General features: G+C 37.6%; 1 protein-coding gene across 1 annotated transcript in view; it reads right to left on the bottom strand.

Moving 5' to 3' along the window:
* LOC126268053 (laminin subunit alpha) overlaps positions 1 to 22255 on the bottom strand; it is a 380289-nt gene that overhangs the window by 271760 nt on the left and 86274 nt on the right. Inside the window, exons 3-11 of the mRNA XM_049973485.1 lie at positions 9229 to 9356; positions 9039 to 9147; positions 7520 to 7690; positions 7192 to 7405; positions 3977 to 4186; positions 3498 to 3770; positions 3038 to 3175; positions 1741 to 2013; positions 1057 to 1191 (exon numbers count right to left, since the gene is read on the bottom strand). Coding sequence (XP_049829442.1) covers positions 1057 to 1191; positions 1741 to 2013; positions 3038 to 3175; positions 3498 to 3770; positions 3977 to 4186; positions 7192 to 7405; positions 7520 to 7690; positions 9039 to 9147; positions 9229 to 9356 — 1651 coding nt within the window. The remainder of the gene's footprint in view (positions 1 to 1056; positions 1192 to 1740; positions 2014 to 3037; positions 3176 to 3497; positions 3771 to 3976; positions 4187 to 7191; positions 7406 to 7519; positions 7691 to 9038; positions 9148 to 9228; positions 9357 to 22255) is intronic.

Here is a 22255-nt window from a genome sequence, read left to right as displayed (position 1 = left end):
AAAAATATTGACAGATTACTGAAATTCTGGAAATCAGCTACAAAACTTCAGCAAACAAAGTTTAATTGGGCAAAAGGAATTTAATTCAGTACTTTGGGAGATGATAGGAATTGTCACTTCATTTCCCATTGTTTAGGACCTTTTCACAGTGAACCCCGTATGGATTTTAACTAACTGCATACCAGGTGAGTGGCACTGCATAAATATGATTATGCTGGGATGACTATAAGTACCAGGTTGAGCTATTTGAGTACATTATCCACATACAATGTGCCCATAGATATGAACAATGGTTGGCATTTGCTACTGAAGAACTGAGGTTTAGCTTTGTGCAATGAACCAGTACAAGCAAGTGAAATGTCAGAGACTTTAGAAAATTACAAGTACTTACACCAAACTAACTCGATTGTTTCTAACACGCATTTATATCCTGGATTGAGCTAGTTTATAATCAACTGAGATTTGAAAGTAGCTAAGATATTCGATAAAATTTCCTTGTTGTTTAAAACTCAGTTTCATTTAAACTTTAATTTTATCTTTGGCAACAACATTTCCGTTAACATAAAACAAGTGAAAAAAGAGATTACATTACGAAGGTATTATATTACAGTGACTGGTTTAGGCCTATACTTAGGCTATCTTCAGACAGCATCATCAGCTGAAGCTGATGATGCGTACAACAGACAATTGAGCTCAGTCACTGAAACTTTGACAGTTTCAGTGAATGAGGTCAACTGACGTTTGTACATATAGTCAACTTCAGCTGGTGGTGGTTTCCGAAGATAGCCTAAGTATAGGCCAAAAGTACCATTGCAAACTAGACCATTTTTTTACTGATTTTATATAGGTTACAAGATCACTGCTTCCCGAAAATGTTACCAATAAATTTGAATCCCTTAACATGCCTTATAAAAATGAAAACAAACATCAAAATATGAAATACATCATTTGGTCAACAGTAATCCACAAGATATACTTGATTGTATCCATGTTGAATTCTTTCATTTTCTTTGCAGTACATTGAGTAAAGTTGCAAATTATTAAGAGTATCCATACCTTCACAAATGGGAAAGTTGTAGAATCCTTCCTTGCACTGGTCACAATGATTTCCATCAAAATTGCTCTTACACTGACATTTGCCATCATTATCACAAGATATACCAATGGACCCTTGAGGATCACAGTCACAGCCTGAAATATATAAATCAATTTATTAACTGGAGAAATATGACTGATTGCATTCATAGATTTACAATATGCAGTCTAGTGCATTACACTTTCCTGAGATTTTACCAGCATACTGACACATGGTAAGTTTTTCTGGTGTCCAGCCAGACTGGAGTATTTAGATGCTGACACAGTTATTCTTTTACAGACACTGTGATTGATAACCATAGAAAGGTGACTAGATTGGTTATCTAACAAATGTGAAATCATCAATCTGACTGGACACGTGAAAATATATGACTGATGCTGCTGTACAATTCTGTAGAATCTTAGATAAATAGATTAAAAGTGACTACTGCTAAATGGATTTTAAGGAGATTTTTTCCACATGATTATTTAAATTATCACATCAATATGCAATAGTAATTGCAGACTGCTTTATATATATGTGTTACATATAGAATACTGAAGAGAGAAGAAATTATTGGAACATAACACCTGACATAATCACTCTTTTTACATGTACAACAAAATGTGACAGACTACGAAAGAAAAAGGTAGGGTATTACTCACTGAGACATTCAGGATATTGGTAATGTCCAGGACTGCACTGATTACATGTCCTCCCTGAGAAATTTATTAAACAACTACATCTTCCAGAGGCATCACACACAGTTGACGAGCTGCCAACTTCACTGCAACTGCAAGGTCGACAATCTGGATAGCCATAGTAGCCAGGCACACATCTGTCACAACGCTCACCCCCATATCCTTCTCGGCATAAACACTGGCCTGTTTCTTTGTTGCACACACCAGGAAGTGTACCCCGAATATCACAATTACAATCTGTAAAAAAATACATAACAAAATAAATTGCCTGCTTAATGTTAATTAAATGTTACACTATCATTTTTAATGTGCTGCTGCAGAAAACTGGTTCAGGAGAAGCCTTATACAATGATTTGCTATCTTACAAAAACCAAATTGTAATTTTGCAATAGAGAACAAGATTCATACACCAGGAGCTATTTGACAAAATACCATTAAAACACCACTATTTCCATGATAAAGAAATTATGTATGGCACACATAATTTTAAATTTTGATAATGTGAATTACATTGTGACTCATGGGTGTGATAGTTTAGAATGACATTTATCTATCTTTTTGAGAATTCTTTGGGTACTCTACATAAAGAGCTGAATTTCTGAATGTAATGATTTTAACGTTATAACATTTCATGAACAGTTTCTTACAGAAGACACCCACATTGACTGTGCAAAGAATGTAATTCAAACAATATAAATATGCATGCTACCACAAATACAGAACTTCTGGGTTAATATTTACCTAAAATCAATACACCAAACATACAAAGTTGTATTCCAATTTCTAAACCTGTATACAATCATGAATACCATTAGTCCACTTCAGAAAGTAACACAACAAAATATTCTCTCAAAAGAGCAGAAGAGTGAATTGCAGAGTGCACTGTAAATGTCTCTGTAGATAAAAGATTAGTCTTGCAGTGGCCACGGGAGTATGTGTTTGCATGTCCATGTGGTTGTTGATTGTGTGTGTACTTTCGCCAGAAAAAGATCTAGTGCTCAAAAGTTAGTGGGAATGCTGTTTTCTCTTACATGTTTCTGTGTTCCCTACATCAATTTGCCATAGGCGAAAGGTTGCCTTTCCCTTATTTTATGTATTGCTCCATCTAATATTAGACAATTTGTAATTTCAATACAATACAGTAGCTATAATTCAGTTCCAAGAATAAGGAATACCAAATTCATAAAATATATATTTAGAGATTGATAACATTTTTGAATCAACAATGCCCTAACAAAATAAATTACAAATAATAACTTACATCTGCATTCTGGATAATGCGAATAACCGTCTTGGCATTCTGAGCAAGTTCTTCCGCCATAATTGTTCTTGCAGAAACACTGTCCCGAGGAAACATCACATTTATCACTTGTGGAACCCTCAGGATTACAGTCACAAGCTAAAAAAAGTTCATTCACATTAATTTATTTCTCTGTTTAAGGGAACAATTAAAATATCACATTCTCATAATTAAGTATGGGGAAAATATATTACTGATGTTTAGAAGCATGTGTTATAAAAGTAAACAGTCCACTGGTACAACTCCAAATTTAATGTAATTTCAGAAGTTGGACCAGGTTTACAAAAAGACTGAAAACTAATCTCCCATACAACAAAATAATGGTTGAGTCTTTACATGTATCACTTTATTATGTTTTACAAACTAAAGCTAGATACTTATGTACTTTAATGTTTTATGCTAGTATTTGTTAATATATTACCGAGACATTCAGGGAAGTTGTAAAAGCCTTCTTCACATTCAGTGCAGAACTTTCCACGATAGTTGGCCTTGCATGGACATAGCCCATTAGTAGGTTCACAATGAAAGCCTCTTGTTCCATTTAGATGGCATTCACATGGTTTGCAGTCAGGATACCCATAATATCCAAAACTGCAACTATCACAATTTGGTGGTGTGAATTCTGGTCGACATTCGCACTGTCCTGAGCCTTCTGCACAGTTTCCAGTTGCATAGAAGTAATCACATTGACAGGCTGTAAATAACAACATTCATTATATGAATGTCTTTAAAAGAGTTGAATGTGTGTCTTAAGATTTAAATTTATATACTTGAGCTACATCTTACTTGGTGTTCACAAAATTTCTGTTTAATTTATTTTGATACAGATAACAAATGTTCTAAGTATTTTTTTTGTCTTATCGTCACAATTTCTGTAGTGCATTATGAGTTTTTACTCACGTTGGCAAACATCAGTTTCATTAAGCAATTTGCCATAGGGACGGTAAAATCCAGGCTTGCATTGGTTACAGTTGATTCCTTCAGTGTTATCACGACAATTTTTGCAAACACCTCCACCTTCATAATTTCCATGTATATCCAATGATAATCCTTTGGCATCCACTTCAGGATCATACTCACATTCTTCAGTATGTCCAAAGCAGTTACATGCTATAAAGAAAGAAACAATTTTAGGTCAGATAAGTAAATTATTTTATAAGAATTATCTCACAGTAACAAAAGTACGAAATGTACAACACAGCACCCAGAAGTAGTGGCCACATGTGCATGAGTTCTGCTTGTGAGAATGTGAACATGTGTGTGTTTTCTATTTCTGACAAAGGCCCTTTGGCTCAAAACTTAATAGGTGTCTATTCTGCAATTCAATGCCTTCACTATGTGGTAAGTAGCAAACTAGCCCTTTCATAATATTGTTGTTATTCTATCCTGGACTTTCCATTGTACAAATCTCCTAAATAAAATTTAATGCTATAAAATACATTTCCAATGATGATGTGTTATGGTGGAAAAGATTCCAGGAAGGAATATACTGTGACTGTAGATTGTACCGTCTCAAAATTCAGGTATAACTACAATGCATGTCTTAAAAGAAAATGTCAGTGGGTTACTGAAGACAAATATAGTTGAAAAATGTATTATATAAATGATCTACATAAACTTTCTGTTCGTTTTTCTACCTATTCATCACTATTTTCCAAGTGCTTTCAGGTCAGCAGAACATGCTTCCTGAAAAATCATTTACACGGGAAGTCCAAACCCTAGATTTTTGGCAGTCTACAACTAAACTTTCCAAGTTTGAGTCCCAGTCCAGCACAGTGTTTTAATCTCTCAAGAAGTTTCAAACAATTCACTAGTTCACAATTTCAAAATATCGGGAAAAAAACTACTTATTTTGAGGTGTAGGAGAAAGAAGAAGAAACATTCACACAACAGTTCAAAAAATCTGCCTGGTATCCCAAATCACATGGGCATTGCTGGTGGCTAGAGTAAGAATGCATTACCAGGAATCAAGACAATTTCAGATCTTTGATTTTTATATGTTTATTATGAATTACATGTCTCAGTCTCTAAAGTGAGAGGACATCTTATACGTTACTGGTGATACTGAATCCATAAAACGAACAAAGAGAACACTTTTTTGATCATTGTGATTTTACACATAGATTGAATTTTTCTGGGTGAGCGGAAATTGAATGATGCCAATCGATGGACTGCTTTTAAGACACTCATGTTTCATCTATCACAAAGTGCAGAAACATTCCTCTGCACACCTAAAGCACCTGACAAAAAAATGCACAAGCATATGTTTTCCTTGTGTTTCACAAACATTTGCCAACATTATTGGTATCCATTTTGCATTGTTTCCCAGAACTTGGTTTCTTTGTACCACCTTTGTGAAAAGTTGCCCACAATATCCCTCGAAATTATATACGAAGCTCAGTAAAAGTGATGTTTTTCCAGCACTTTTTCATTCACATGCTCGACAATGTCTCAAGCTTCATGCCAAGTCTGCTATATCTGTCTTCATTGTGCCCTTAAAAGCACAAAATCATTGTTTCATATTTCTTTGCCCATTCCTGAATCACAATAAATGTGAAATTCAGTTGCATTACACCATTTTCCATTGAGGAATTAAATCACCAATTGTAATTTGCAGTATTTGTTATCAGAGAATTATAGCTTCCAGTATATAAAATTAAGTAATTAAAATACAGAGAACTGTGGATCTTGTTCAAGTAAGTTCTGTGAACTGTACTGCACAAGGGGAAGTTGATCATTTTAAAGTATCATATACTCTAACCAACTGGACTTTCAGCTGAGACACATTTTATGCAAGACAAAGAATACCACACCCTAAAACCTTGAGGTAATGCAAGGAATAACAGCCTGTAGGATGCTAAATAATCTAAGGAGCTTTGTAAGTCTCCCCAAGAGATTACCTCAAGGATTCCTTACAATGAAGAAATGGCATCTGTCACACATGTGCACATAATGGGAGGGTTTTAAGAATGCCAAAACTCAATAGCAACATCCAGTCTAATTTATTGTAGCAAGTCTCACCAGTACATAACCATTAGATATGAAAGTAGGGCTTCCATGTAGTATTCCAGCCAATATCCAGTGTAAATGTTACCCATGTCATTGAAATGGAAGCATTTCTGTGTATCAGTAATTTACAATTTGAAAGCAAGTTTGGGAGTGAATCATTGTTTTTAGCATGGGTTTGCAAATTTGGGTTATTCTCCTTCTGTGGCCATAATATTTGTCTTTGATTCGTTTAATTCAAACAGGAAGTGAATTAGCTTTAAGACTAAACACAGCAACAAGCACAAATGAAGACTGTGTGTTGTGTGTTCTGGGAATGACTGAATTTCTGATGAACTATTGGGATTACACAAGTGTCTTCATATGAAGAGGGTTTGCTGCTGGTGAGTGCCTTGCCAAATAAACCAGAAAAAAGGCTCAGTTTTTACAGTACCAACATATGATTCATAAGTTTGATTTTTAAAAGTAAATTTTCATACTCATCACCAAAACTACTGATGACATGTGACAGTACCAACTGTACCTCCATACTATTCATGAGTCACACATTTGTACTTTCCCAAACAAAGACTCCAGAAGAACAGAGAAAGCAAGAATGTAGGACAGAAGAATGCTGTGCACTTTCCTCACTGGAATTAAGCACATCATCACAATAACACAGAGAGAAGGTAGAATATTAACTGCAGATTAAGAAGGTGGTGAAATCCTTCATAAGCTTCTCATGAAAATATGAGAGAAATAAGATAAAAAATTGGCAAACATGGGTCACACTTGGTTCTCGTTGAAACAAAAGAGTTTATGGTGGAGATATGATACCATCCTGTTCTGCATCTAGTTTACGACCCAGACCTGGATCTATGGGATCTCTTTTTCTTCCCAAAAAAGAAATAATCATAAGCCGGCACTGTTCTGAGCCCTTGGGAGTAACTCTCTCAGTAAGGCACATCATGGCGCCTTGAACCAATAAACACATCTTGAATGTGAGCACTCTAAAGAGACATAAATAGTAGGTATTCTTTTACATCCTCAAAAATTTCGCAATGACACTAGTAACCACTCTTATGACCAACAAAAACATTATGTGTAGGGCATCTAATCTCTTGACTTACGTTCACAGACAAAAGGTTTGAAGCTTTTTGACTGGCGCCACGCCTTTTGCTCAAATCCTTTGCAACAAGTATCACAATTTGCTCCACATGTATTGTGCTGACAGCGACACAGGAGCTTGTATGGATCATTTGGATCAGTTATATCACAAGTATCAGCATGTCCATTGCACACACAACGTCCACCAATACTGATGTCTTTAATGGAGTAAAAGTACTGAAAAAAAATGCACATGTGTTAAATCTAACGTCAAATATTTAGTCACAGTAATATCAATGCATTTATGTATGTAGAATTCTAAGATTTGAAAATTTTAGTGAAAAATCTCACCCTTCTGGTAACAGTTGGATCTTGCCGAGCAATTGACATGAGATGTCCAAGGAAGGTTTTTGTGCGTAATAAGCGCAGTCTGACGTTAGTTGCTCGAGTCCATTCTTGTAGAATTGTAGAGTTGAAGAAATCATTTGCAGATGGTCGGTTATTTAGTAGGGAAACTACAATCTACAACAGCATTAAGATCAGAAATAAAACATAAAAATTTCAAGACTTCAAAGATATATCATTAAATGTACAATGATAATTTTTCCATAAAAGAGTGATAATCAAAAGAATCTATTAAGTATGCCAACAACATTTATAAGAATGCTACATTATTTCTCATCTAATGTACAGTTTGTGAAATTATGGCTCTGTTTATGATAAATGATAGACTGGAGTAAATCATTTACTCAAGGCTTCACACTTTTAAACCAGAAGCCTGACAAACAGAGCCTCAAATAAATCCACAAATTTAAAAATATATTGTCACTTAATTAATTTATCAGTGTAATAATACTAATTTTGTCTATAGAATATTCTCCTTGTCCTCTCAAATGAGTCTGATTCAATTTAAATCCAGTTCTGAGATCAAACAACAACCTATTAAACATAACTTTGTATATACCAAATTCAGATTAGTTCACCTATCTATTTGGCAATATTAACTGTTTTTAATCCTAAAGCACTACAAAATGTGCGAGTCCAAACAATGAATTGAGACACTGAGAACCACAAAAAGTTTTTAGAAAAATAGATATTTATAAAAATCAACTTTATAGACAAACCACCAATCTCATAGGTCTGAACAATTTTTTAACCAAGTCTCACCATCTAACATTTCCATTGAAAAAAATCATATACCCACTTTATGTTTGAAATAGTAATTAATATTCAAGATTATTTATTTATTATTACCATATTTTACAGATTAGAAGACATACTTTCATCCTCTAAAAATTGTTTTCAAAATTCAGGTGCATCTTTTGTGCAAAATTAACATAAAAATGTGTTTGATTAAAAATTCCCTGTGAATATTGAATGAGAGAGAGAGGGGGGACATTTAATGCATCTATTACATTTTTTAATTATTTTTATGTGTTGTTATCCACAACTTATCACTTGCAGGTCTGTCTCCATTTTTTGTTTGTTGTTCAACTGAGGTATACACTTCTACTATTTCTGAGACTGTGTACCTCTATTACAGAGGCTAAGCTGTTTCGTGTGATCAGTGTGAATGGTTACATTTTTGGATCACTAAGAATTTATGTGGAACTGTATTACTGTTTCAAATAAAGGGAGTTTATATGGAACTAAACTGTGTATACATATTGTCAGTAGGATCTTATTTTCTGAAAATGAATTTCATTGCCAGTGTCCTAAAAACTAAACACATCAAAAGAAAGCTTTTATAATCTGTTGTCACAGTCATGTTGAAAGTGATTCTAGGTAGGTACAATTCAGTTGAACAAATTTAATTATATACTTATGGACAAAAGAGGAAAGAAATGTAACCAGAAAATCATTAACTTACCTCACCACCTTCAAGTGGAACAACTTTTGAATACTGTGTTTCGCAAATTACAGAGTCATCCCTAGTGATAGACTGCACACTTTCTGGACCAAAATACCTCTCACATTCACTGCAAATAATTCAACAATGAGATAATCTATTGTTATTATTTGTGCACCAATTCAAACTCATAAACAAAATTCCAGCTCACCCAATAGAATCTGCAAAATACTGCCACGGCTGATACGTCTCACCATTATCAAGGGATCTTTCGAGGACCCATATTCCGGGACGAGGTGAGTTTGCCATTTTGATAAAAACGTATGCCACATGAAATTCCTGTAAGCAAATAAAATTGTGTGTTAAAAGTGTTCAACACTTTATTATACTCTATAAAGTTGTTGTCAATTGTTGTCATATCTCTGTAAGAGGTATAACAGGAAGCCTCTCTTTACACTGTGATCTGTAAACCTCATCCTGGAGAGGAACTTTAAGGGATGTGGAATGAATTGGGTCATATATCAAAAGGCAGGCGTGATCACTGCAGGCTACTTTTGTAAACTATACTGCAAACAAATTATGACTAGTGCTAATATAGTGATAATTGTGGGAACAACAGATCAACTACTTTGAAAAAAGCCATTACTCTGTCTCTTCAACATCTCAGCTGCTACTTTCATCCAATACTTCAAACAAAACTTTTATGCAACTTTTCACAGAACGATATCAGCTGTCCACATACCTAAACAGATAACATCAGTTTAATACAGACTATAGAATTAAGTAGGATTCTGGGTTCCTTATTAATTATGGTGGTGAAATAGTCTACCGCCCCAAAGAAACACAAATACATGGCATGAATGAAGACCACTAGGTCCTGGTTCTTGCAATCCATAATGGCCTCACTAATTATGATCCATTTCTGAAGACTCGAATCCACTGGAGCATTGTGAACAGCAACAATTATTTTAAAATAGAGGACATAGCTGAGCCATAAATTGTGCATCCACAATCAATGCAGGAGGATACAAAAGCCTTGTACAAATTGGGCAGACATGTTTTATCTGCTCCCCATGATATGTGGCTGAGGAATTAAAATACATTCAATGTCTTTACGTCTTCAGCCTCTATATTCTTCAGGTGCAGTACCCATATCAGTCTCTCATCAAATCCGAGTACCAAAAATCTCACTGAACTTTTAAAATTGAGAATAGTGACCCTCATTGAGAGACTGGTTAGGTTAAAAAGAAACAAGAATTATGAGATCTTATCACTTTTGTTGAAGAGAGTACCATCACAACCAGAACAGTTATTGAATTTCAATAACCAAATTGTTCTTCTGGTTTCTTTAAATACTGATCTGGCAAAATCAGTGTCTGATAGTGGAGATTGCAATGACTGCCCAAGCAAGTCTAATAAACTGGTTGTTGAAGGTGCATTTTTTGACCTGTGTGCTCCTGGGAGTTATCATTTGTCTTACGGAATTTGTACTTTAATGTATAATAATGCTCCGAACTTCCTTTGCTTTATTCTTGGAATTTTGGATTTTTTGCACATAAAACATGGCGTTTACCTTTTTGTTGGCACAGTGAAGAACTTTGTTTACTTTTTACAGTGAATGTTTCAGTCTTGATCTGAGTTAATTCTCTGCATGAAATAAAGCTCTCTCTCTGATGTATGAGATACATTGTTAACAGATGTTAGCAGCTCCACTGTAATTGAGGCTCTGAAAACTGCATTCATAATATTCAGTGTGTGTTGTCCAAACGATTCATGTCAGATGGTTTACACAAAATCTTTGAATTCGTAGGGGATACTACGTCTGTGAACTGAGGCATGAATTTAATTACACAGAAAAACCTGTATGATCATTTTGCATCATGCTCAGTTAACTGTCCACGGATCTGAATAAATCAAGAGGTTTCAGCTGTATTTTTCTCAAATTGTAAAATATTACCATTATAAAATAGTGCATCTAACTGTAGCTAATTAGGGTGAAAATCAAGTAGGGCTTACAAGAGATACAAATTAGAAAATAAAGAGCTTCTGTAAAATGAAGAAAGAAAAATAATCAGTGACATGGAAGGATAAAATGCAGATGTGGTGGAAGTGTGGAAACATTTCTTTAAACACCATATACACCATGAGAAACTCAAAATCAGCCCTCTTCCCCCCAAAATCTTCAGCATATTTGTCAGTTCTCCTCCAGTGATTTCACTATCAACAATAGTAAGTTACAGCAAGTAGTTATTTGGATGATCCATGTTTTAAAACCACAATGTCTAGCTATGATTAAAGTTACTCTTGTATATTATTTAGTAATTAATAATAGCACTGTAAAACAACAACTTTTTTTTAATGTTAAGTTACGGCAAGATGACAATTGAATAAAATGTTTCACTCATTCTTGACTTAATTCTACATCTCTGAGATCCTTCTCCGCAGGATTCATGGCACATGACTAGTGTAAAGTAAAGAACATCAACTGATTTACAAAACCAGCTCAATTTCTAGCTAAAAACATCTGTAAATATTACATACTTAAATAAACATCTGCAAATTGTAAAGTGCTGTCACAAGCAAAATAGTTTAAGCAATTTTTAAAATTGAAATATCATTAATTCTGTAATCAAACTATGTTGAATTTTTTTATTGACTATGGTGAAATTTTACATTTCTCTCCTAAATTTTTAGTATCAGAATAGAAAATTTCAGTAAATAATGAAAATGTAATATCAGTTATACCAATATACATTTGGTGTATTTATGTATTAAAAAGCAGTGCAATTATGATCACTGGTAGTAATGATTCATTTGTCTCCTGGGGAGCGTCATTCTATAGGCAGACCTACTCTAAACACAATACTTTTAATAGCTCTTTAGCTGTATTATGAGATTGCTCAACTGAATAAACTATCATATACTATCTCATCATGCCGTAATGTCTTAAGCTATCTGTAAACATTGACATTTATTGCAGCTTCATAAAAGAAAACATTTGCCAGTACAACTTAATGCTGGTTTTCTGTTTTGTGCTTTCAGCACTAACGAACAGGCCACTGTAATCGATAAAACGAATACCTTTCATTCCTATTTTCAACAAAGCTTGAACATTTTCAACTACAGTATACTACCTGAGATTCTATTGATGTATTACTGCTACATACAGAAGGAAGCAGAAATTTACGGTGGATTGTTCACTACATAATTATGTTTGCGATTTTATACGAGAGTCAAATACCTAAGCTCTTCAGTCACATTGTTGGGTTCTGTAGTTGGGTTCACTTAAGACATTGTTTCTGAAGACTTCGTGACAATTGCATGAGATTTATTTGATTTAATTGGTAATTATCAATTATTGGCGGAATAAAATTTTATGGTGCCATCAAAATGTTATCACGTTAATTAACAGCAAGACCTGTAGCATGATCGATAATGCTGGTCGAATTTCATTATCAACTGCAACGTTTCCAAGCAAATTCCTTATCTGTATTCCTAAACAGCTAACCCGGGGCATGACCTCAGCTGCAGGTTGCCTATGTAATGGCTTCCTGGGGTAAAATATTTTGCTTTTCAATATCTTATACAGTATTGACCGAATTTAATATGTTGTCATAATCTACACATTAAGAGCTATAATATTATATCAGAGATTTAACACAATAAGTGAGGTGTCATCGTTATAATTGATTTATTAATTCATCCGATAAATCCTTCCAGATTGTTGGATACAGAACACACACACACACACACACACACACACACACACACACATTAATTTCAGTAGCTACATGAATTTTAGCTTTATCCGCAAAGGTTCTTGCAGTAGCTGCACTGTCTTCTTTCAAGCCTTTTCTATATTAAATGATCTAGAAACTCTACTACTGAATAGAAGCAATGATCCAATAAGAATGCCCTCAGGGTTTTACAAAAGAGTAAGAATGATGATATGTATGTTACTTTATACGGAAGACTATTGTAAATTTGTACAGCTATGTCTCCTTCGGAGGTTTTATAGGCCGATGTCCTTATTGACTGGACATGAAACTTTTCCTTTCGTCTTGTACCATAAACTATGTATATGTCATGAGGCAATGTATTTAACTCACGACGCGCTAGTTATCTAGACTACATTCGTCCAGGCTTTGAGAATGAGAGAACTTAGCGGCTTGCAACAAACTTTACACATAATTACCAACCTTTACGAAACTTTTTCTCCCTGACATCCCTCAAAAAATGCTGAATGGAAAAAAAGTTAATAGCTTACTAAATTTTCGTGTTCATGCAGTAAAATTAACGTTGTGGATCTGTCTCAACACGAACTGTTTGCAAAAGCCTATGCATCTTCGTTAATTTCTTGGTGCATTACAAGTTCATCATTGAGTCTGACTAGTTGTATTGGTTTTGATCTCCAATAAAATTAGAGATCAACAATAATATATTACTGAATGATGCGCTCACAGATAGCGTTTTCAGCTGATATTAAATAAGAGCGGAAGTGAGTGCGGACATTAAAGAAATGATAGACTTAAGCATTAAACTCAGTTTTTTGAATTAAAATTAGTAAAGGAACGTTTCCTTTGGCTTCTATGGGCCGATAGAGTGGACGGGGTTCCAGTCCCAAATTCCAATAGAAGTAGCCCACTTCCTACTGTAGCTTCGAAGCTAACATGTTACCGGTATTGTATCAGCTACTTTTTACATGACTGTCGTCAGATGGAATCAGTTACAGGTTCATTACGGATCTGATGTGGAATTTGACATCTAAAGATGACAACATGGAACACTTTCCTGTTGTGAAGTCGTACTGTTTCTTTAAACATCTCCCATAGAAATCACGTAATAAATATGATATTAATGTTGGGAATATATCTCTATACAGCTGTTAAAATTTGTTCTTAATTATAATTATTATTAGGATCAGAGTTATCAGATGAAATTTTTCCGGCTGAAAAAGAGTTTCAAACTTTCGCTCCACATCTCGAAAACTCAATGAATTAATGTTTCTCCCTTGATTAATAAAACCCAAAAGAGTCGCTCGACAACGGATCTTACCAAAGTTGTGCATCGCATTGTTTGACACGTATACGCTTCGAGAAAGGTTTTTTCCAATTTTGACAATATTTAAATCGAACGAAGTATAGAGTTCACAGTGTGTACCTCCTAAGAAAATCACGTAACATATGGTATATATCTCTATAGCGTCTCTAAGCATGTCAAAAATCTGCTCGTAATTTTAAATAAGGCAGGAAGGAGGCGAAATCTTTATGCACATAATAGTTTCCTACCTGAGAATACTTAGCGACAATACCTGGCTCCCATTGTTGTAGACCTATCAAATGCAAATTTATTTAAATCGGACTGCATCTGAGGTGCAGGTTTTAAAGGTAATCTTCCGTATCATCTTTCACAAGTAGTGCATTTCAGAAGAACCTTAAAGATGGTGCATGGTAACGCCGAAAACGACTGTAAGTAATCCGAGATATTTAAATGTAGCTATAGGATCCATACACACTCAAATACTGCAAGTAATCCGAGATATTTAAATGTAGCTAAAGGATCCATACACACTCAAATAAAGAGAAGTAGTAGAACTGCATATGAGCAACAAATATGAAAACAACTGCAGACTGAAATTTTCACTCTGCAGCAGAGTGTGCACTGATGTGAAACTTCCTGGCAAATTTAAATTGCTTGCTCGGCCGAGAATCAAACTCGGGACTTCCGCTTTTTGGAGGCAAGTGCTCTACTGAGTGAGCTACCCAAGCATCACAGACGACCGCTCCTCACACCTTTACCTCCTTCAGTACCTCATCACCTACCTTTCAAACTTGGCGGATGTATCGCTATAAGGGAAGGTCGTGAAGGTGCTTGGGTAGTTTGATTTTCTCCATACTGGATCAGAGGTCGTGGTTGTGAATGTCAATGTTAAAACATATATCGGCTCAACCACTTGTTTCTAGTGTAAAACACTAAGATTGACTCGTTTCGGAAGTCAAGCTTCCATCGTCAGAATAAAAAAAAAGTAAAAGAATTTATTGTGCCTGGTGCATGTACCATTTTACCGAGTTTTAACGATAAAATTTATTGTGCCTGGTGTATGTTCCATTTTAGCGAGTTTTAACGATAAAATTTATTGTGCCTGGTGCATGTTCCATTTTACCGAGTTTTAACGATAAAATTTATTGTGCCTGGTGCATGTTCCATTTTAGCGAGTTTTAACAGGTTCTTTTACTTTTTATTATTCTAATGATGGAAGCTTGACTTCCGAAACGCGTCAGTCTTAGTGTTTTACACTATAAACAAGTGGTTGAGCCGATATATTTTTTAACATTGTGCTTGGGTAGCTCAGACGGTGTAGCGGTAACGTTACCGCCCATCACGCAGGGGCCGCGGGTTCGATTCCCGGCAGGGGCTGTGAGCCCTTCATCACAACGCCTACACGGTGGCTCAGCGCGTTCGGTCAGAGGGTTTAGCTACCCTTTGTAATTAAAAAAAAAAAAAATGAGTGAACGGATCAACGAACAACCTGAACGAGTGTCAACGAACAATATACAACAAACTGAGATAAAAAAAAGACGGCAGAGCACTTGACCGCTAAAGGTAAAGGTACCAAGTTCGAGTCTCGGTCGTTCATGGAGCTTTAATCCGCCAGGAAGTTTCAGATCACTGCACACACTGCTGCAAAGCGAAAATTTAAGGAAAAAAAGAATGGTTTAAATGGCTCTGAGCACTATGGGACTTAACATCAGAGGTCATCAGTCCCCTAGAAGTTAGAACTAGTTAAATCTAACTAACCTAAGGCATCACACACATCCATGCCCGAGGCAGGATTCGAACCTGCGACCGTAGCGGTCGCGCGGTCCCAAACTGTAGCGCCTAGAACCGCACGGCCACTCGGGCCGGCTGAAAAGTTCATTCTGGAAACATCCTCCAGGCTGTAGTTAAGCCATTCATCCTCAATATCCTTCTACCAGGAGTGTTAGGCTTGTGTGTTTTGCTGGATAGTTTTTGCAACCTTTGGAACACAGGAGATAAAATACTGCGGAAGTAAAGCTTTGAGGAGAATCGTAAGTAGTACTTGGGTAGGTCAGTCGGTACAGTAGTTGGCCGTGAAAGGCAAAGGTTCCCAGTTTGAGTCTTGGTCCGACACACAGTCTTAATCTGCAAGGGAGTTTCGTGAAAACTACTGTTCGCAGGCTACATTCGGAGACATTACACAGAGTGGCCAAATACTATCACTGAAGCAGTAATACTGTGCTAGTTCGAGGGCAAAGGTCTGCCATCCCGGGTACCTGACTGGTTGTGCCAGACACGCATGTCCGCTGCGGACTAACGCGGCACACTGACCCAGGTTTTCTGGCGGCCCACGGCGCGACAGCTGAGACAGGGTACGGCGTGGAGCGGTCGCTAGCGGACTTTGCAACCGACACATCCGGAGACCAGCTCTCAGAAACACAACGGTAGGAGATTAATGTTTCGGAATGCAGACTTAAAAGATCAAGCGGCTGCTATTACGGCAAGGCTACACCGCCTTCTGTCCTTCCTGATGTAGTTTTGTGAGAATAATGGGCATGAGAACAGTGGCAAAGTGGTTGCTTCCTTCTCGTCGACTTGTTCTCCCTTATTGAAGTGTGCAGGAGTGTAAGGCTAGACGCGATTTAGTACCAAGGTTGAGTGCACGATTCTGCTGTTGTAAATTAGCGCTGACAAGGCGAGATAACCAATTATCTCGTTCACTAGTTGCGATACACAAAGTTGGGTCCCTAGTCGTCTAACAAAGGACCATAAAGATCAACAAAGGACCATCTATGCAGAATTGCTTACGCGTTACAAGGCTAATCGTGACAATTTTTTGGCGAACAATGTCACGGGCGATAAAGCACTGGTCCACTTCGATCCAGACACAAAATGGCAATCGGTGGAGTGGCGCTACAACACCTCTCCTCCGAATAAAAAGTTCAAAACAGCACCCATAGCTAGTAAATACATGGCGACCGTCTTATGAGACTCTAAAAAGATTATTCTGGTTGATGACCTTCCCCTCTGGTGCACCAATAACCTGTTCAGCGTGTTCGCCGCCACAAAAATGCTAAGGACCGAGCGATGTGGCGCAGTGATTAGCACACTGGACTCGCATTCTGGAGGATGACGGTTCAAACCCTATCCAGATTTAGGTTCCCCGTGATTTCCCTAAATCGCTTCAGGCAATGCCGGAATAGTTTATTTGAAAGAGCAGTGTCGACTTCCATCACCATCCTTCCCTAATCCGAGGGGACCGATGACCTCATTGTTTGTTGTCGCTCCCAAATCAACCTAACCAACCAACAAAAATGCAAAGGGACGTCTCCTTCTAAATGACGTCGTAACACCTCACACAAGTCTGTGCACCTAAGAGGAGCTCATATAACTCCATTGGACTTTCCACCTCATCCACCCATCCACGCTACAGCACGAATCTCGCACCTTCCGACTTCTGTCTGTTACGCCCGATGAAGGACGCTCACTCCTCTGGAAGTAGTACGTGGATGATGAACTGATTCGGTAAGACGTTGGCTCCGACGTCGCCGGCCTCTGTGGCCGAGTGGTTCTAGGCGCTTCAGTCCGGAACCGCGCGACCGCTACGGTCGCAGGATCGAATCCTGCCTGGGGCATGGATGTGTGTGATGTCCTTAGGTTAGTTAGGTTTAACTAGTTCTAAGTTCTAGGGGACTGATGACCTCAACATTTAAGCTCTAGGGGACTGATGACCTCAGATGTTAAGTCCCATAGTGCTTAGAGCCATTTGAACCATTTTGAGCTCCGACGCCGGTCAGTAGAGTGCTGCATATGGGTACAGAGGCGCTCCCAGTAATGCGACGAAAGGCCGTCGCACTGAACGGAGTTTATGTTGAAAAGTAGGATTTCGTGACCAAAAGAGTGGAGAATAATATGGTGTACTGGAATCACGAATAAAACCTACCTGCTTTCAGGGGGAAAAAATATTGCATTACTTATTGACTGTTACTCGTTGTACATGTTCACGGCACATAGATAAATGGAAGCATCTGAAGACGGGATAAACATAAAATCAATGTGCTCTCAAAAACGCGTGTTTTGAGACATAAATTGTTGGCGTGTTGGTATATGGGGGCCAATGATATCGGTGCATTAACTCATAAACACTAACGTCACTGAAGCTGTAATTTTGATTTCATGCTCTAGGAGCGCTGCTGTCGCGTCATCCGGTGATGCGCTCCGCGAGGTTCAACAAGTATGTGAATCAGACCAGTTGCACTACTGACATAGCGCATCAAGAACTGGTCAGTCGCTGCACCTCCTACCATTGCTTTTTAAGGTTTCAGATTGAGTTTGTGCACAGCTTTGTGAGCAGGCGCTGCTGTATCAGCTGTCTCAAGTACTAAAAATGCAACGTTTTTCTCGGACTTCTTTCCAAGGCTGTATCTAACAAGCATATGCCATCCAATAGCTTCCCGCGTAACGCCAACGCTTGCGTACGCGAAACACCCTCAACTTTTAATTAAAATTTATTTTCTGTGCTGGTTATAGATTCTGTGTTTCATAGCACACCACACATCAAGAATAACATCTTTTATAACAAAACAATAGGTTACGTGTTTGGACCATGCGACCTGTTTCGAGTGAAATGAAAGTTGTGAAACATAGGTGGCAAGTTTGCTTCCTACTGTAATAATCACAGTGTTTCACCAAAAGCCCACAGTCAACTGAAAATGACAATGGGTCCTACGCAATGCCCCACGCAATCTCCATGTGCCTATTTGAAGAGTCAATTCCTAGACAAAGAGCACATTCCGGTTCGAGCGGTGATAGTTGACTTTTGTCTTTCCTGATTCCCATTTTTACGATTATACCGCCATTTGGGCACTATCGCATATGATCGTAAGAATTCTACTTGGTGACCTATGTCTCAAAGACAGATGTTTGTTCGTGATTAGGACAAATTAACTAGCCGACCCTTCTTTCGTCTTAAGCACGGGTGTTCAGCACTACGTAAATGTTTTGTACAAATGCATAATAAATGCCTCGTGAGTCATTGTTCTGTAACTGTGAACTAATTGACGTAAGCGCTGACAAATTTCGATCACATCTGCAACACGTTAATATCATATGGCCAACTCAACCTTGAGAATGGATCATTTGTTTATGAGAAGCATTCGTTTTATTACCATCTGATATACATACAACAGATGGGCCACTGTACGGCGTACTGCACTTTCCTTTGTTTCCGGCTGTGTTCACGGGGATTCGTATGGTTTCTTTTGCTCTTCAGTCGCCAACGCTAAAATTTCTGGTGATGATATTCAGGCAATTATTAAGGGTTCCTTCAAAGAGACACGTCTCTCGTCGATTAAAAATGAACCTAAACGTAACAAAGTCTCAGTGGAAGCATTTAAACCCGCGAAACGGTCACTGGATTCGTAGTTGGTAAGACGTTCTGGAGAATAAACCCAAGAACGAACAAAAATTCGGGTCGGAATTGGTCATTTACGCTAGAGAATATAGCTTTAATCGGTAAGGAAGTACTGTATCAAACTCATCAGGACCACATACTAGGAAGTGCTTTGAATATTTGGCCCTTAGATGAATGTGAATTATTAGTCAAAATAATGCAAACATTTATCAAAATGGTATTTGACTGAATGATTTCAAGGTCATGTAAAAGATTATTATTAGTAAGGTACAATCCAAGTAAAATTTTATCATATGTTTCGACAGTGAAACTGACTCCATGATAATGAAGCAAAACAGTTTGCCTTGAAAGCGATAATTAATGGAAAAGGGCATACTGCAAAACAGTCTTATCATAACATATGGAGCTCATCAGCAGAATCCATTGCTAAATCTTTCAAATGTAGTGTGGTGATAATTAAGCTTTCACTACCTGAGAGGACTCCAATGGAAAACGAGTAATCGTAGGACTATGAAACTTTTTGGAAATATTTGTAAGGTCATGCGGAAGAGAAATAAAGAGTAAACCATCGAAAGCAACACACCGTAATTTCCACATGTGAGGGTAACATCTGTTAATTGCGCCCCGTGTTTACGTTTCTCAATGTGACCACGATTTGCACCCACGACAGCTTGGAACAGAAGTAGAGATAGCATTTCATAATTGTCCGCAGCATTTTTCGAACGATTACACAGTTCGTGCGCTGCTTGAAGATAGCATATTGCGTCCAGCATTCTCAACCATGTCAACGGTAACTTCAACAGTCTGTAGCGCAATTGACCGTCGGTCTCTCCCAGGAGCAATTCCTAAATTGCCAGTTAATTCCCACTTCCGAATCATGTGTTTCAACCCGAGAGCGGAAAGAGGACCTCTCCGTAACCCTTTCCTGCGTCGACACTCGCGAAGAGCAGCAGCGCTATTGCTGTTATTTTGACTGGAAGTGTGGTATCGATAGCTACGATGCCACGGCGTAGGTGCAAGTTCGTAGGTTGGCACTACGACACCGAAACAGACGACAGTGGCCTCTAGCCGGCGCTGTGCATCTTTATGAGCGTCGCTCCAGATTCAGCCCATTTGATTTCGAGTAGACGACCAAGCAACATTGTTTCTCTTTCATAGTGGGCGAGCCACTACAGATTTTGCCAGTGTAACTTGACTGATGCACAGATTCGCACCTACGTGCTCATCTCAGCCAAAGTTAAGTATTCGGCCTACCCTTCAGTTTACAGGAGCAGACCCACGCGCCACTTATCCAGGCGGGATACAAAAGAAAGTTTAACGAAAAAAGTCATGTGATTGTCAAAGCGATCAGCTTTGCGTGCTAATTTCTGGTTTCATATAAACGAAAACTTGGATTCTGTCCGTTTCCTTATCGACTACGCTATTTAGCTAAACAAACTACACAATAAAACTACATCCAACACTTAAATCTGAGTTTTGCCCCTAGGCAGAGCAAATGCAACTTGAAAGGAACGAGCATCACTTACATCGTCATTCTGTCCTGATTAGGTCTAGGAATCAACTTAACGATGCAGCCGAATGAAATAATGCTTGATAGCGTCTATCGTCCAGAACATTTATGCAAATGTATACATAATAGTTTGAAAATGCAGAGAAACTTACACAAAATTTCAGGTGGTGTAGGAAATATGGATAAATGCGAGATATCGCTATAACAAAGAAAAAGAAGCCGACATTATGCGATTACAAGATCAGTGGTGACCATCAACAGCACTTCGTATCATATAAATATTTCGGGACAAAGGACAATCTCGTAAAACCAGTATTAGGGAATATGAATGGAAGGCTTAGATTTGGTGGAAGGGTTCTGGGAAAGTGCAGCTGCATAGCTGCAATGGAAATCAGATACAAGAGGTTAGTGCGACCAGTTTTATTGTTCCAACGTTTGGAGTTATTATCAGGCAAGCGTGTTAACAGACATCAAGCTAATTCAGAGGCGAGCTGCCTAGATCACAACAGGCCACTATAGCGGCTCAGTCTGTACGTCGAAACAAAGACGGAAATAGAAGATGGGATCAAGAGTGAGATTAAAATTCAGGATGAAAGGATATCAATGATTAAATTAGCGAGTGACATTGCTACTATCAGATACTGTGAAGAACAGCTACAGGATCTCGGTATGTAGTAATTCCGTGGGTAGGTCTTGATCGCTAAACGTTAAAGACGTTTTCATGGAACTACTACATGCCAAGTCTGAATGTTCGCATACCTTAAAAATGGATGAGTTCACCAGCCAAATGGAAGAATGGACTGAATAGGCTAATGAGTACAAAATATGGTTTGAGAGTACATCGCAAAAAGATGAAGTTAATTAGAAGTAGCAGAAATAAGAATACCGATAAACGCAAAATTAAAAATTGATGATTACGAATTGCGCAAAGTTAAGGAATTCTGCTACCTTGAAAGCACAATAATCCGTGATGCCATGATGGACAAAGGAAGCAAGGAGGACGCAAAAAAAAAAAAAAAAAAGAAAAAAAAAAAACCTAACTCAGGCAAAGGCGTCCTTCCTGGCCTAAAGCAGTTACTGGTTTCAAAGAAAGGCTTTAATTTGAGGAAGAAATTTCTGATAATGTATGTTTCGAGCACAATATTGTATGGTAGTGAATCACGGATAGTGGGAAAACTGGAGAAGAAGAGAATAGAAGCGTTTGGGATGTAGTGCTGCAGAAGAATATTGATAGTAAGGTGGATTGATAAGACAATGGATTTGGAGGTTCTTCACAGAATCGTGGAAGAAAATAAC

The sequence above is a fragment of the Schistocerca gregaria genome, chromosome 4 (assembly GCF_023897955.1).
Source record: "Schistocerca gregaria isolate iqSchGreg1 chromosome 4, iqSchGreg1.2, whole genome shotgun sequence".
In the NCBI taxonomy this organism is placed as follows: domain Eukaryota; kingdom Metazoa; phylum Arthropoda; class Insecta; order Orthoptera; family Acrididae; genus Schistocerca; species Schistocerca gregaria.
Note: the sequence above shows the minus strand (reverse complement) of the source record. Positions and strands in the feature narration are given on the sequence as shown.